The sequence below is a fragment of the Sciurus carolinensis genome, chromosome 5 (assembly GCF_902686445.1).
Source record: "Sciurus carolinensis chromosome 5, mSciCar1.2, whole genome shotgun sequence".
Classification (NCBI taxonomy): Eukaryota; Metazoa; Chordata; class Mammalia; order Rodentia; family Sciuridae; genus Sciurus; species Sciurus carolinensis.
Window position 1 is genome coordinate 164,919,081 of NC_062217.1, and position 14,571 is coordinate 164,933,651.

At 36.4% G+C, this 14,571-nt stretch overlaps 1 protein-coding gene across 2 annotated transcripts in view; it reads right to left on the reverse strand.

Moving 5' to 3' along the window:
• Positions 1 to 14,571, reverse strand: part of Cacul1 (CDK2 associated cullin domain 1) — a 65,446-nt gene that overhangs the window by 30,326 nt on the left and 20,549 nt on the right. For both annotated transcript variants that reach the window (XM_047552521.1, XM_047552520.1), the window contains exons 3-4: positions 13,868 to 13,994; positions 12,889 to 12,991 (exon numbers count right to left, since the gene is read on the reverse strand). In XM_047552521.1, the coding sequence (XP_047408477.1) occupies positions 12,889 to 12,991; positions 13,868 to 13,994 (230 nt within the window). The remainder of the gene's footprint in view (positions 1 to 12,888; positions 12,992 to 13,867; positions 13,995 to 14,571) is intronic.

A 14,571-nucleotide genomic window follows, 5' to 3' on the forward strand; every position in this document is an offset into this window, starting at 1 on the left:
CATTATCCAACAGAGCCTTTAAAATAACTATGACATACATAGTGACCCAGTGTTATAGTTTGGATCTGGACTGTCCCCCAAAGTCTCACGTATAAAAAAGTCTTGGTCCTAGGCTGGTGGAGCTCTTGGGAAATGGAGGAATCTTTAGGGGGTAGGGCCTAGCTGGAGGAAGCAGTCAGTAGAGGTGCATCTTTGAAGGGTACCATCAGGACCCTGGTCTCTTCCTCTGCCTCTTCACCTTTTCTCTCTTTTTGCTTTCTGGCCACCATGACACACTGCTCTGCCATGGGCTCCCTACCTCACAACAGGCCCAGACTTAACAGAGCCAAGCAACTAAGAACTGGAACCTTTGAAACCATAAGCCAAAATAAATCTTTCCTCCTCTAGGTTGATATTCTCAGGTATTTTGTCACTATGACAGAAAGCTAACACACCTAATAAACAACATTCACAAAAAGATGAGAGTTTTCAGCAAAGAAATTGAAACTGTTTTGGAAAAAAAATACTGAAATGGAAATGCTAAACATTCTCAAATAATTTCTTTGTGATCTTTTAACACTGACAGCTATATTACCATCTACGACTCCGGCATTTTGTATGCTATACAAATAGACCCGGATGCCATCTCACATGATCTTCATATTTTCTGAACTGAGCTAGGAATTCCTTTTTCAAAAAAAAAAAAAAAAAAAAATCTGCCCCTACATGATTAATTTTGGCAAAAACAACTCGGGTATAATGTGGTTTGAGTCTAACTAGCTTATCCCGTTACTCTCGAGAATAAGACCATGCCACAAAAGATCTGTCAGGGCCCTGGAAGTAACCCAGTGTAAACGAAGCTGACAGATATGCTACATAAAAACAGAATTTCTTCCGAAATAGACAAATACCCCTGACATTACATTTTCATTGCATTCCCATTCTTACTGGACAGGTATTATTTCTATATAACAATGTCCCCCAAAATAGTAAGTTATACAGAAGGTAAATGAACCTTAGGACTATTAAATGCTTATAACATTATGTACTCCTAAGAGAAGGTTTAATAATGGTTTCAATAACAGCTACGCAGAGGAAGCCAAGTGTGCCTAGCAGAAGACAGCAGACACTGCTATTTTCACTTAGTCTCAACCAAGTGCCATTGTTGTTACTACCACCGTTTGGAAAGCTGCTCAGATTTCTAAAATAATACTGTACTCATTTCCAAATACTGTTTGGGCTTGAATAATAAAATGAGTTGAAGCCTGGCTTCTGTGATCCTAGATTTTTGTAAATTATCCACATAAGTATGAAGTAATGTGGGTCCTAATTCTAGCTTCTAAGCTGGCTGGGTGATAATGGGACAGTTACAAAGATTTAAGGTTAGTTAATGGAGTAAATATCCAAAAGCCAGAAAAGACAGAAGCCAGAAAGACTAACAGATGTGTCACTTTTCTATAAAGTGAGCTGATAACACTTGTGAGCTTGCTACTTTATGCTTATATGCTTGTTTTTTAAAGAAAATATTCTTCCTTATCTTTTGAAATTTAAGTATACAGCACTGTCTCAAAACAAATATTCATAAAAATGCAATTCATGATTCTACTCTGTATACTCTGATGACTAATGCAAATAACCACTCATTATTTAAGTGATTTTACTCTCTTGCTTATAACAAATTCCATTTTCAAGTTCAGGATACAGTTTCAACTGGAATAAGGAGATGCCTCTAAGCAACCTCAACTGTAAAGTAACAGACTTTCTACAGACTTACAGTAAGTTATTTACTGAATCTCTACTTGGGAGCTGGTCTTTGTTAAACCCTATGAAGCCATATGTGAAAGACAACACAGTCCCTATCTTCAAAGTTGACAGTAAAACTTATTAAAACTGTGGCCTAAATGAGATCCTATGGAATGACTGTGTGTCAGGGTATCACTCACTAGCAAATTCTCTGAGATAAGTACAACAGTAACAACAGCTGAAGTTCTAGTTTGGATTTAAAAATAGATCTCCAAACACATTCTCCAGAAAAACTCAGTAAAATACACAAGTGAAGACTTCCTCACCATCTGGTAATGATATTTGTTTTACTTGCAATCTATGAAGAAAGGTACCAGGCAACTCTCTTATTACTTAAAATATTCCTCACTCTATTCAGGAGTAAACAGTAAATAGCATATTTGAGGGAAGAAAGGGTTTTTCCCCCCCTTTTTAAAAATACTTTGTAGTTCAACAGATATAAAATAAAAATTAAAGGCTTAAAAACACATACACAAAATTTCAAAGACCATGAAACAAGACAACTAGGTTGAGTTATGCTGCCACCCACTGGACAGAAAATAAACATCAAAGTAATACTTGTCCTAATTTTAAATACCAGGACATTGAGTTTACCAGCAGTTTGGCAGAGTTTTTATATGCAATCCGCTTTCTATAAAGGCTGAATCATATATAAAATATTGACTAATTCTGGTTTAGCTTCTATTAGCTTCCATTACTAATTGGTTTGAGAACCAAATCATATATTTAACTTGAAACCAAGATACATTCTGCATAAAAGACATCAAATTACTCTAATTTTATTAAAAGGGTTTAAATTTAATTAGCTAACTTCCTTTAAAACAGCTGACAAACAAAGTTATTGTAAATTCATCCATATTTGAAATTAAAAACCTCCAGAATATTCCTCCGAAGCCTCCTCTGTTTTTGTGGTCTCTCTGCATCGAAATACACTGACCCAGGTATTATCAGTGCTATTCCTCCCACTTTGTTACCTTGGCCTGAGAACCAAGTCTCTGTTTAAACACTGTTTACTGGGGGTGATGAAGTGTTAAGTTTCAAAACACTAAAAAAAAACACCTATTAATGGATATTAACTATAAAACTATCATCAAAAGGAAAATATTTGGTGAAAATGAAAATATACTCACAAAATAAATTAAGATGTACAATAAATTTACTTATGTTACTTGAGGGGGATGACTCATAATTGTTTCAGTGGATTCTCAATTCAGACATACACATTTTTAAAAAAAGTCAACAAGTGGGAATGTCATTAAGACAGTTTTAAGAGTAAAAAATTTTTCATCCATTAAATTCAATTACCACATTGCAGTGGGGCAAAAAAGTATATTCTAAATGTTGTCATTTAAAATACTTATTATATCACTCAAAAAAAGAAACCACATCAAACTCTCAGTGACTTAAAATGTAGCTTAGAAAAGTGTGATACATCCACAAAATGGAGTATTATATAGCCATAAAAAAGAAATGAAGTGCTAATCATACTACAGTATGACTGGATCTTGTAAAATTTTGCTGTCAGACACAAAAGGTCACATTCTCATATGATTTCACTTGTATGAAATGTCCAGCATAGGCAAATCTGCAAAGACAGAAAGCAGATTAGTGGTTGATAAGGTCTGAGGAGCATAAAGAATAGGGAGTGACTGTTAATGGGTACTAGGTTTCTTTTTAGGTGACTAAGATGTTCTGAAATTAGTGGTAATTGCTGTACAACTTTGTGACTACTAAAAAACCACCGAGTCATACATATCAAAAGGTCTTAGGGTGTGCGTTTTACCTCAATGAAAAATGCATTTCGAAAATAGATTAATAAAAATATAGCAGAGGTTCTTTCTCACTCATGTCATATTCCTCTCTTGAGGGTCTGCTCCATGTTACCCTTAGGCAGGAAGTGAGCCTCTGCCATCTGCAGCACTGTGGCAGAGCTGATCCTAAAGGCTCTCTGGGTACACACTCTACTTTCACTCACAATTTATGTGTCAAAGCAAGTCACTTGGCCAAGTCTAACTTCAATCCCACCACATACCAGAAGGGGACTGGACACATCTGTCAACAGCTCTATGACCAGCACATTTATTTAACAAGTACTTAACATTAATTCAAGCCTACGACAGGCCAAAAAAAGCCAACATTAGAAGTCAGCATCCTTGCCTGCAAGGAGCTCACAGCACTGCAAAGATGACCTCCTGTCTGGTAATTAAATGTACACCAAGGTGTTATACTAAGCACTACAGTAAACAACAGAAAGTGCTGCAGAAGCAAAGAAGAAAACATGATTAATTAAGCCTGCCTGGATAGGGAAATGAAAAGCTGGGCGAACTCTAACAAACAGAATGCCCCTCTCCCAGAGGGAGGGGAGGAAATAAGTAGTGGCCAAAGAAACTGAGAGAAGACACGATGGAAAGACAGTCCGCTTCAAATTAAAAAGACTAAATACTGTCACTGCATTATCTTGCTGAGTAGAGTGTGAAGAGCCATCTAAGTTTATTAAGGAGCAGAGTGTTTGTTCTGTAGGTAAGTGGAGAGTCAAAAGGTTCAGAAAATGGACTTGGGGAAGGTGCAGGGCCCAGAGACAAGGTAGCAACCTTTTCCTCTTGTCCAGACAAGCACCCATGAGGACTTAAATTAGGGAGGCGGTAGAGATAGAATTGAGACATTCCACAAGAGGAAAAATTAGCAAGACTTTTAACTCATTTCATATTCCTATCCAATCTATTAGAACTACCGTTACACCTTTCCCCTAAAAGATGCTAAAAAAAAAAATAAACTTGTATGCTAGTTTTTCTGTGCCCTTAGCATCTAGCATCCTGCCAGCACAGGGACACTGCTTGTTAAACTATACGTCCTCAAACCACCATCCTTACCCTTTCCCTGCTCAAGTCCCCTCAACTCCTAACGTTTCTAAGAAAACCAAAATGATCTTTGTATCCTGTAACGCTACCTCTCTTCTAACCATGAAGTTACTGTCTTACACTGTCTCCTTGACCTCTACAATGCATCCCCAGACTGACCCTTTTCCCCGTTTGTTACTGTCAGGTCCACAGTTTCTGATCCAAGATTCCTGAGTCACATGAGACCCTGCAATCAGAACTTCTTACACATAGAAGGTATCGTGATATATATGCCCTACAATACACTCTAATCCCATAGGCATAGGAACAGCACACTGATACTTCTGGGATAAAGTATAGGAATGTTCCCATTAAGTTCCTCATGAGTTTGGTTAAAGTTTTACTACCACATCAGTTTGGGAGCCAGTTTTTTAAAAAACATTCCTTTTTCAGATTTTTCCTCTTTTTGTAATTGCAGATAAGGGACTGGGTAGCTGCTGTAACTCACCTTGTCTACCACAATCACCACCTCCCTACATCTCCTCCTCTTCTACTCTAATGCACCTTATATTCTTTTGTCACACTGATCTTCTAAGATGCAATTCCTGACATTTAAGGGATTTTACCAGTTGGCTCCAATCTGCCTTTTTGAGTCTTTTCTCCTTCCAGTCTCCCTGAAATACCCTTCACTCCAACTGCGCAGGACCACTCCTCATTATCAGTCTGCTGGGTTTCTCCACAGGACAGCCTCTGTGCACCACGTTACCTGATGCTGCCGTCCCCTCAACCCTAACCTGGCTGGGCTCAACCACCTTTGCATAACAAAGCGCCTTCCTCACTCTTCTCTGTGCCACGTTTCCCTGAAAAGTTCTCATCCTCTTCATGGTCTGCTAGCAGAGATTGTGATTTAATTCCCTCTTTGAATTTCAACTGTTATTCTTTTTCTGATTTCCTGAGATAAATGCTAGAGTCATTGATTTTCTGATCTTACTTTCTAACACGAATTTTAGACTTCGACATTTTCTAAGACTGGCTTAACCCCACAAGGCGTGACCGGTGGCACAAACACTACCATTCAGATGCAGGTGCTGACTGACACTCAATTTCCTCTATCGCACATAGGTTTTTGGAAGTATAGTTTTACATGTTCAATCACAGAGCTTTTTTTTTTTTTTTTTTTATTCGAGTTTTCACTATTCGTTTCTAACTGAATTCTGGTGTTAAGCCAGAAAACATGCTCTGCATGATTTAAATTCTTTGAAATGTGTGAGGACTTACATCAAGCATGTATCATCATCTTTATAAGTGACATAGGTTTACTTGAACAGAAAGTGTACTCTACAATCTCCTATATTCCTACTGATTTTTGTTTATTTTGTCTGCTTACTGAGAGAGAGAGATTAATTTCTCACAATGTTACACTTTTCCCTTTTGGGTCTATTAATTTTTGTAGGTATGTTACTTTGTGCATACAAATGTAGAGTTGTTATCTTTCTAGTTACTAAACTTTCTGTCACAAAGAAAGTTTTCTTTATAGCCAATAATACTTCCTGTTCTAAATCTACTTTTGCTGATATCAGGATAGCTACCACATCTTCCTTTCAGCTAATGTTTCTGCAACTTGCACTTTGAATGTTTCTGTATTTTTACAGACAGGCTAGCAACCTTCAGGAGGTTGCAGGATCATCTAGTCTGATTACTGATTTACTTTTTTAATGCAACATTTAGGTTTTTCTTTTTAAATTTGTTCTAAAGAGACATAACAGTAGAACGCCATTTTGACACATTGTACACAAATGGAGCACAACTTCTCATTCCTCTGACTGTACATGGTGCAGTCACACCAGTACTGTAGTCATACATGTACACTGGGTAATAATATCTGTCCCATTCCACCATTCTTCCTACCCCCACACCCCTCCCCCACATTCTTCTCTGCCCATCCAAAGTTCCTTCATTTTCCCCTAACCACCCCCAATATGGATCAGCATCCACTTATCAGCAAAAATATTCGGCCTTTGATTTTTTGGGTTTGGATTATTTCATTTCACTTAGCATGATATTCTCCAATTCCATCCATTTACCAGCAAATGTCATAAATTCATTCTTCTTTAAGGCTGAGTAATATTCCATTATGAATACAATACCACATTTTCTTTATCCATTTATCTAGGTTGGTTCCATAATTTGGCTGTTGTGAATTGAGCTGCTATAAACACTGAGGTGGTTGCATCACTGTAGTACGCTGATTTTACGTCCTTCAAGTATAAACTGAGAAGTTGGATAGTTGGGTCAAATGGTGGTTCCATCCCAAGTTTTCTGAGAAATCTCCATACTACTTTCCAGAGGGGTTGCACCCATTTACAATCCTACCAGCAATGTACAAGTGTACCTTTTTCCCCACATCCTCACCAACACTTATTATTGCTTGTATTCTTGATAACTGCCATTCGGACATGAGTGAGATGACATCTTAAGAGTAGTTTTGATTTGCATTTCTCTGATAGAGATGATGAACATTTTTTCATATGTTTGTTGATTGACTATTTCTTCTTCTGTAAAGAGGTTCCTTCAGTTCCTTAGCCCATTTATTGATTGGGTTATTTGGGGTTTTTTTGGTATTAAGTTTTTTGAGTTCTTTATATATCCTGGAGATTAGGGCTCTGATGTGCATGTAATAAAGATTTTCTCCCATTCTGTAGGCTCTCTCTTCATGTTACTTTTCCTTTGCTGAGAAGAAGCTTTTTTGTTTGAATCCATCTCATTTACTGATTCTTGATTTTACTTCTTGTGCTTTAGGAGTCTTGTTAAGGAAGTCAGGTCCTAAACCGACATGATGATTTGGGTCTATTTTTTCTTTCTATTAGACACAGGGTCTCTATTCTAGTGCCTAAGTTTTTGGTCCACTTTGAGTTGATTTTTGTGCAGGGTAAGAGATAGAGGTTTAATTTCATTTTGTTGCATATGGATTTCCAGTTTTCCCAGCACCATTTGTTGAATAGGCTATCTTTTCTTCAATGTATGTTTTTGGCACCTTTGTCTAGTATGAGATAACTCTTATTTATGTGGATTTGTCTGTGTCTTCTATTCTGTACCACTGGTCTACATGTCTATTTTGGTGCCAATATCATGCCATTTTTGTTACTATTGCTCTGTAGTATAAAGGTCTGGTATTGTGAAGCCTCCTGCTTCACTCTGCTTGCTAAGGATTACTTTGGCTGTTCTGGGCCTCTTATTTTTCCAAATGAATTTCATGATTGCTTTTTCTAGTTCTTTGAAGAATGTCATTGGGATTTTAATAGGAATTGCATTAAGTCTGCATAACACTTTTGGTAGTATGGCCATTTTGACATTATTAATTCTGCCTGTCCAAGAGCATGAGAGTCTTTCCATCTTCTAAGGCCGTCTTCAATTTCTCTCTTTGGTGCTCTGTAGTTGTCATTGTAGAGATCTTTCACATCTTTTGTTAGATTAATTCCCAAGGTTTTTGTTTTTGTTTTGTTCTGTTTTGAGGCTATTATGAATAGGGTAGTTTTCCTAATTTCTCTTGCAGTAGATTCACCACTGATGTATAGAAATGCATAGGATTTATGGGTATTGATTTTATATCCTGCTACTTTGTTGAATTCATTTATGAGTTCTAGAAGTTTTCTGGTAGAATTTTTTAGATCTTCTAAATATAGAATCATGTTGTCCACAAACAGTGATAGTTTCAAGTTCTTCTTTCCCTACTCGTCTCCCTTTCTTTCTTCAAACTGCTCTAGTAGTTTCAAGAACTACAGTGAATAGAAGTGGTAAAGAGGGCATCCCTGTCTTGTTCCAGTTTTTAGAGGGAATGCTTTCAATTTTTCTCCATTTAGAATGACGCAGCATTTAGTTTTTAACATTTCATATAATGTGATATGCTGAAGTTGAAATTTATTATCCTATTTGTTTTCTACTTGTCCCATCTGTTCTACCTTTTTCTATCCTTTCTTGACTTTGTTATTTTTAAACGATCTGATTTTCATCTTCTATTATCTTATTTGTTACATTTCCTTGTACTGTTCCTTTAGAGGTTGTGCTAAGACTACAGACTACATTCTTGTCTTATCAGACTAAAATAAAGCAGGACTTTGCTACTTTCTGACTAAACCAAGGGCCTTAGAACATTTTAAATCAATTTTCTCCCACCTACACAATACTGCAATGAGTTCTGATTATACCCTACAAGAAATTAACACTATTGATCTACATTCACATATTTACCTTTTCTGTTGTTCATCATTCCTACCTGAATTTCCAAGTTTTCATCTAGGAACATTTTCTATCTGAAGAACACCGTCTTCATTTTCTTTCAAGTGAGGAGACTATTGGTGATGAATTCTCTCTATTCTTGTCTAAAAGTGTATTTCAGCATGTCTCCTGGCTTTTTATAATTCCCTAAATCCCCTACCTTGGCTAGTTATTTGTGGCTGACACTGTTTATGAAAAACTACTGAACAACTACAGGCCTAGGATAATGTTATCTTTCTCCAGAGAGAATTCACTTTTTCTTCTGGTAAGTGATAGAGGTACCAGTGAATTCAAACCATACTAATCTCATCAGGAATGAGGTTTCAGTTACCAAGAAGGATAGTATATGCTGCTGGGATAGGATCTTCTGGGTTGATGGGCCTTAATTTCCAATTTTCTCTCCACACTTGACATACATACCAAAGTTCTACTGAAAGCTTACAGCCTGTTACACACCTCTTCCAGAATAAAGAGGTGACCCTATAGAGAAATGGTCCAAATATTAGACTCTCCACTTGAATTTCCTTCTACCAGATCTTGGCTCTGTAATTTTGTTATAATTTCCTTGTTATTTCTAGTTTTTTTAAATTAGCAGGAGGAATGATTCAAATTATCAAGTCTTATCCAATATACACCCACTGCCCTACCTAAGAACCTTGCCTATTTGGATAGAAAAGTGCTAGCTGCCGCAGGCTTCCCACCAGGAATCCTGGTGACCCATCAACAAGTTTTTGTTGCTGTTGTTTTGTTTTTTAAGAGCAAGAACTCAATTGCTATTAACTGAGAAAGGCAACTGGGAGTCTTTAAGAAACAAGAAAGTATGCCAAAAAAATTAGGATTTTTGGAGGATTATTTCAGTCAAAAGAAGAGGCAAGTCAAGAGAATAGAAGTATGACTCCATAATGACACAAAAAGAATGACAGAAATGGGAATGCAAGAGGTAAGAAACAAAATATTACACCAACTCTGACTACCACCTGGAAAGAACAGTGAGAGCTGGATATGAAATCTCACACCTGAAAAGAAAAACTGATTCCGATGAAGAGTAATTTTGACTCCGTCTAAATATCTACTAGTAATAATTCAAGTTTAACAGGCAACTGGAGGTCCTGACCCGAGTCCTCACCAACAGTCTGGTGATTTCTAAGCTTCCAACAGAACTTTCTAACTAATCAGAATATTATTTACTAAATTGCTAAAATGATTTTCTCTCTACAATTACCTTGTATATTGAAAAATCAGAATTGGAAATCCAGAGGCTTTGGAAAGAAAAAAATAAATATAGAATTTCATTATCATAATGACAGAGTTTCATTAAGGTTAAGGGAAAGGAGAATGTTTAAAAAGAAGGCTGGGCTGAAGGTACAGCTCAGTGCTTACCCAGCATGCACAAGACCCTGGGTTTGACCCCTGGGGCACCACATGCGCACACATGCGCACACACACACACACCAAAATACACTCTCACAGTTCAAGAAATCCAGCAGTAAGTAAAAAAAGTACAGATATACATTCAGTGAAATACAACAGTTAAGGAGAATACTAACTGTAGGCTTAGTTATTTGCCAAATGGTTTTATTAATTCTACGACAATAACAAAAACACTTTTTAAAGCTACTGAGGTGGTGGAAAAGCCACTGTTACCAAGATGAAAGAAATGTATTTTTTAAAAAAGAGGCACAGGTTAGATTATACTGTCATGTAAAAATATTTTGGTTAATAAATTAAAAAAACTATTAAAATCTCTGCAACCATAGTATCTAGTTTTTAGGTCAGCACCAAAAATAACTGGGGAATATGGAACATTATTTCATATAATCTCTTCAGTATCCCCAACAGGATATATCTTTAGATATGATAAATAAGTCACCTGCCAAACTACACAATCCAGCAGCTATTTTAAGGTCCAACTCATTGATTTATCAACTCAACACTACAGCTCTGATTACCTGCCAAATCCAACTCCATCCCACGCTTATGTTTTGACTCTAAAAATTCATTAAAAAATCAGAGCTGCAAACAAAATGATTCTATCCAAATATAACATTTCATTTCTGACTCATGAGACCTGGCAAGTATTCCTGTGTGGTACCGCCATGAAAACGACCTACAGCTCTCTATAAAACAGACATTACACAGAGTCATAAAATGTCCAGGAATTTGAAGAACATAAACATTAGCAATCACAGGACACTAATTATGCTATCTTTCCACTGGTGCAGGTCAGACTTAACTGCCGAGCATAAACATTTACTGACTTTTAGTTGTGCCAGACACTAAGGATAAAAAGACAAATGAGATGGATTCCCCACCCTCTAGGGGGGCCTGTGAGATAGTGTAAAGTAAAAATGATAACACAACACAATCAATGCCCTAATAGAATTGTTATTGCCAAGATGTTAGGGGCCCATAAAGCAAGAAGCACCAACTGTTCATTCTGTTCTGTTCTGTTCTGTTCTGTTCTGTTCTGAAGGGAGTGCAAGAGTTCCAGGAAGGCTTCACACAGGTGGACAGAAATGAGTTGAATATTGAGAAAAAAAGGAAAAGATTTTGCCATGCAGGAAGCAGAAGAAAAAAAATGTCTTACAACTTAGTATAAAAGGACCACATATTTTAGTAGAGCTATTTGATTTTAAGGTTGAGAAAATTTACAAGAAAATGTTAGTATGTTTAACCAAGAGATACACAAGTGCTAAGTGGCAGAGCTGAGACCACAGCTCTGGGTCCCCATGTTTTGAACCACTCCTTCTTGCTGTTTAATAATGATCACAGGCTTCATAATCTTACAAAAAGAGATCATTTTGAAGCTAGTTTTTTTTTTTTTTTTTTTTTTTTTAAAGGACCAACTGTTGAACTCAAGGTGGGACATATATTGACTTTAAAAATACTTAAACTCCCCATATCATGTTAACTTTACATTTATTAATACACTTGTTTTTAAATACTAACATTAAGAGATATAACCCTTATGTAGTTTTAATCTTTAGGAAGAATCATTCCTCTGTTAATATAAAATTAAAAATGATTTAGTTTCATAATATGCTATATTAGCAGTGTGAAGGAAAACACACTCTGATACACAGATGACTGGAGTGTAACTTAGTAAAACTTTTGTGAACCTCAAGATGGACTTGGTAAATGATGTTACTTATGAGACTAATAATTCACTGCAGCACTGTTAGTAGTAAAGCAACTAGATATTCACTAGCAATAAGAAAAGTACATATTTGACTATAATAAAATTTAGCTCTGATGATAATTTTTAAAAAGCTACTCAATGCAACAAAACTGTTTGGAGTAAACAAGAGACTTCAGACCACAAGGTAAGTGAGGAACATTATCCAAGAGAGTCCATCCCAGCACTTACCAGAAAATGTGCTTTATTTCAGAACTGTTGGAGCAGTTCCTAATTGTGTAGCAATTCCTGCTAAAGGACTTTCTAGGTATCATGTTATTTCTATTCCAGAACTAAAGTGAGATCTGACCCTGGCTGACCTTTAAGCACTGGAAGCTATACTGAAGCTTGTCAGTACAGAGGAAAGGTGGGGAGCAGGAGGCCAAGTGCCCTCTTAAACTGAGCATTTCCTACAGTCAGTCCTCTCACCACAGAATGTAAGAGCCAGCATGGTACTCATCCGCTATAGGGAGTTTATCAATAGTTGACCTCAGTGTTCATCATGGCAAGTAAGAGAAATAAATAGGCAAACTACTCATCAAATAATATGAGTTCCAGAAAAAAATTAATAATGTGTTGTATATGTATATATTTATGCTATGAAAGTCACCAAATATTAAAGTGAAAAGAAAAATAAGGTTTCAAGTTAAAAAAAAAGTTTACATAGTAATTTAAGACCTAGAACCAGTCAAGGTCTTAAATATATTCCATCTAAAAATTTCTATAATTTATGTCATATATATATATATATTGAACAGTCTAGTTTCATCCAGCCAGAAATATCCAAAGAAACAAAAATCAACACCATCAGTTCTTTACCTGCAGCTCCTTTGAAACTCTCTCTAAGTGGTTAGTTATCTTTTTAATCAGATCACTATACATCTGTTCCGAGTGTTGCTGGCATACACACTTATACACACAACTGTAAAAACAAACAAAAACCAAGTTAATGAAGATGCACTTAACTCAATCTAAGGTGAACACACACTCTAAATATACTGCCACTGATCAAATAATTCAAACTTAAAACCAGTGACTGACCACAACTTTTAATAAAAATTTGCCCTCCCCAATCAATGTCTGGATGGAAAAGATATCACCACTAACTGCAAATAATCTGAAGCGTTCCAGCACTCGCTATTCTAATACTGCTGATAATCTAGGGTCTGAAATGATAACTTCTTAAAAGTCAGGTTCTCTCTTGCTATTTTTTTTTTAATAAATCAATGTCAAAATAAAGAAGAGAGCAATAATCAGTAGAGAGAAAGTTTCTAACTCACAAAAATGTTTGCAGTACAATCTCTTTGTACATGAGTTGTGTGGAACAACATAGTTGTCATTTTTTCTTCGTGTCACTGTGCTGATCTCATATCCCACCCCAGTTCCTAATCTATTGCTTTCATTTACCAGGAGCTGAAAAATAAACTAATCAAAGGGAGTTAGAACTGTGTGTCAATAAACATCAATGGGTTCAAGTAGAGTCTCTCTGTGACACTAAAAAGTATGTATCTCTACACTAGACACTTCAGTCACTCTTGTTTCCTTGATGATCTCCAATTTCTGCACTGCAAATGGTAAAGGTGGCAGGCTGAGGCAGCAAGAAGTCTTAATTTGAAAACCATTTTGAATCAAAAAGCATATATCAAACTTGCTCCAATCCACAAGTGCAGAGTACATAAATACTTCAAGTCTCACCCTGTGTATTTTATATATCACATGCATGCATGCTGTCATAACTCAAGTTGCCCTGAACCTCAATATACCCTTTCAAACCCAGATAAATTAAATCTTGACTTACCTGTATATCTGTTCATAGGATATGGGGATATAGTCACCAGGACTCTGGGTTAAAAGTTGATCTATGGCACCATCCAATTTTGGCCAGTATGTGCTCTTATAATCTTCAATAGTTATAACATTCATTACTACAAGTAAAAAGTAAAATAAGTATTACTATGTGCCACGTAAAGTGAACACAAATCATAGCATTTTACACTCTCAAATTCCTTCTTCTATTACCTACCCATCATATTTCAATTAAAAGGGAAAATATCTGGTCAGGGAAGTTAAGTAGTTATGAATCTGTCCATCTTTAAAAGTAACATAAATATTATTTGCTTCCTTCCCAGTTTTCTGTAAGTTTCTGTCATCAATGAAGCATTTTCAAACATGCTGACCCTCAAAAGACACTGTCAATTTTACAACAAAGTGACCTATCAGTGAACCACAGAAGGTTCTACTAGGAAACAACAAACACCAGTGATATTTACAGATGTTCCTGGGAAAATCTACCTAATGATAGGACTATAGGTATTAAGATCTAAATCTAAGTCATAGAAGAGGCTGCCAGAAAATGTACTGAGCTTTATAGTGCTGCAAGTAACTCACCAGAGCTCTAACCTGGGCTCTTAACTATGTGCAACTTGACAAGCCCAACCAAAAACCTGCTCATGTTCTGGAGCCTGACATCAAAGGCTTACCTTATTCCTATGGGCAGACTCA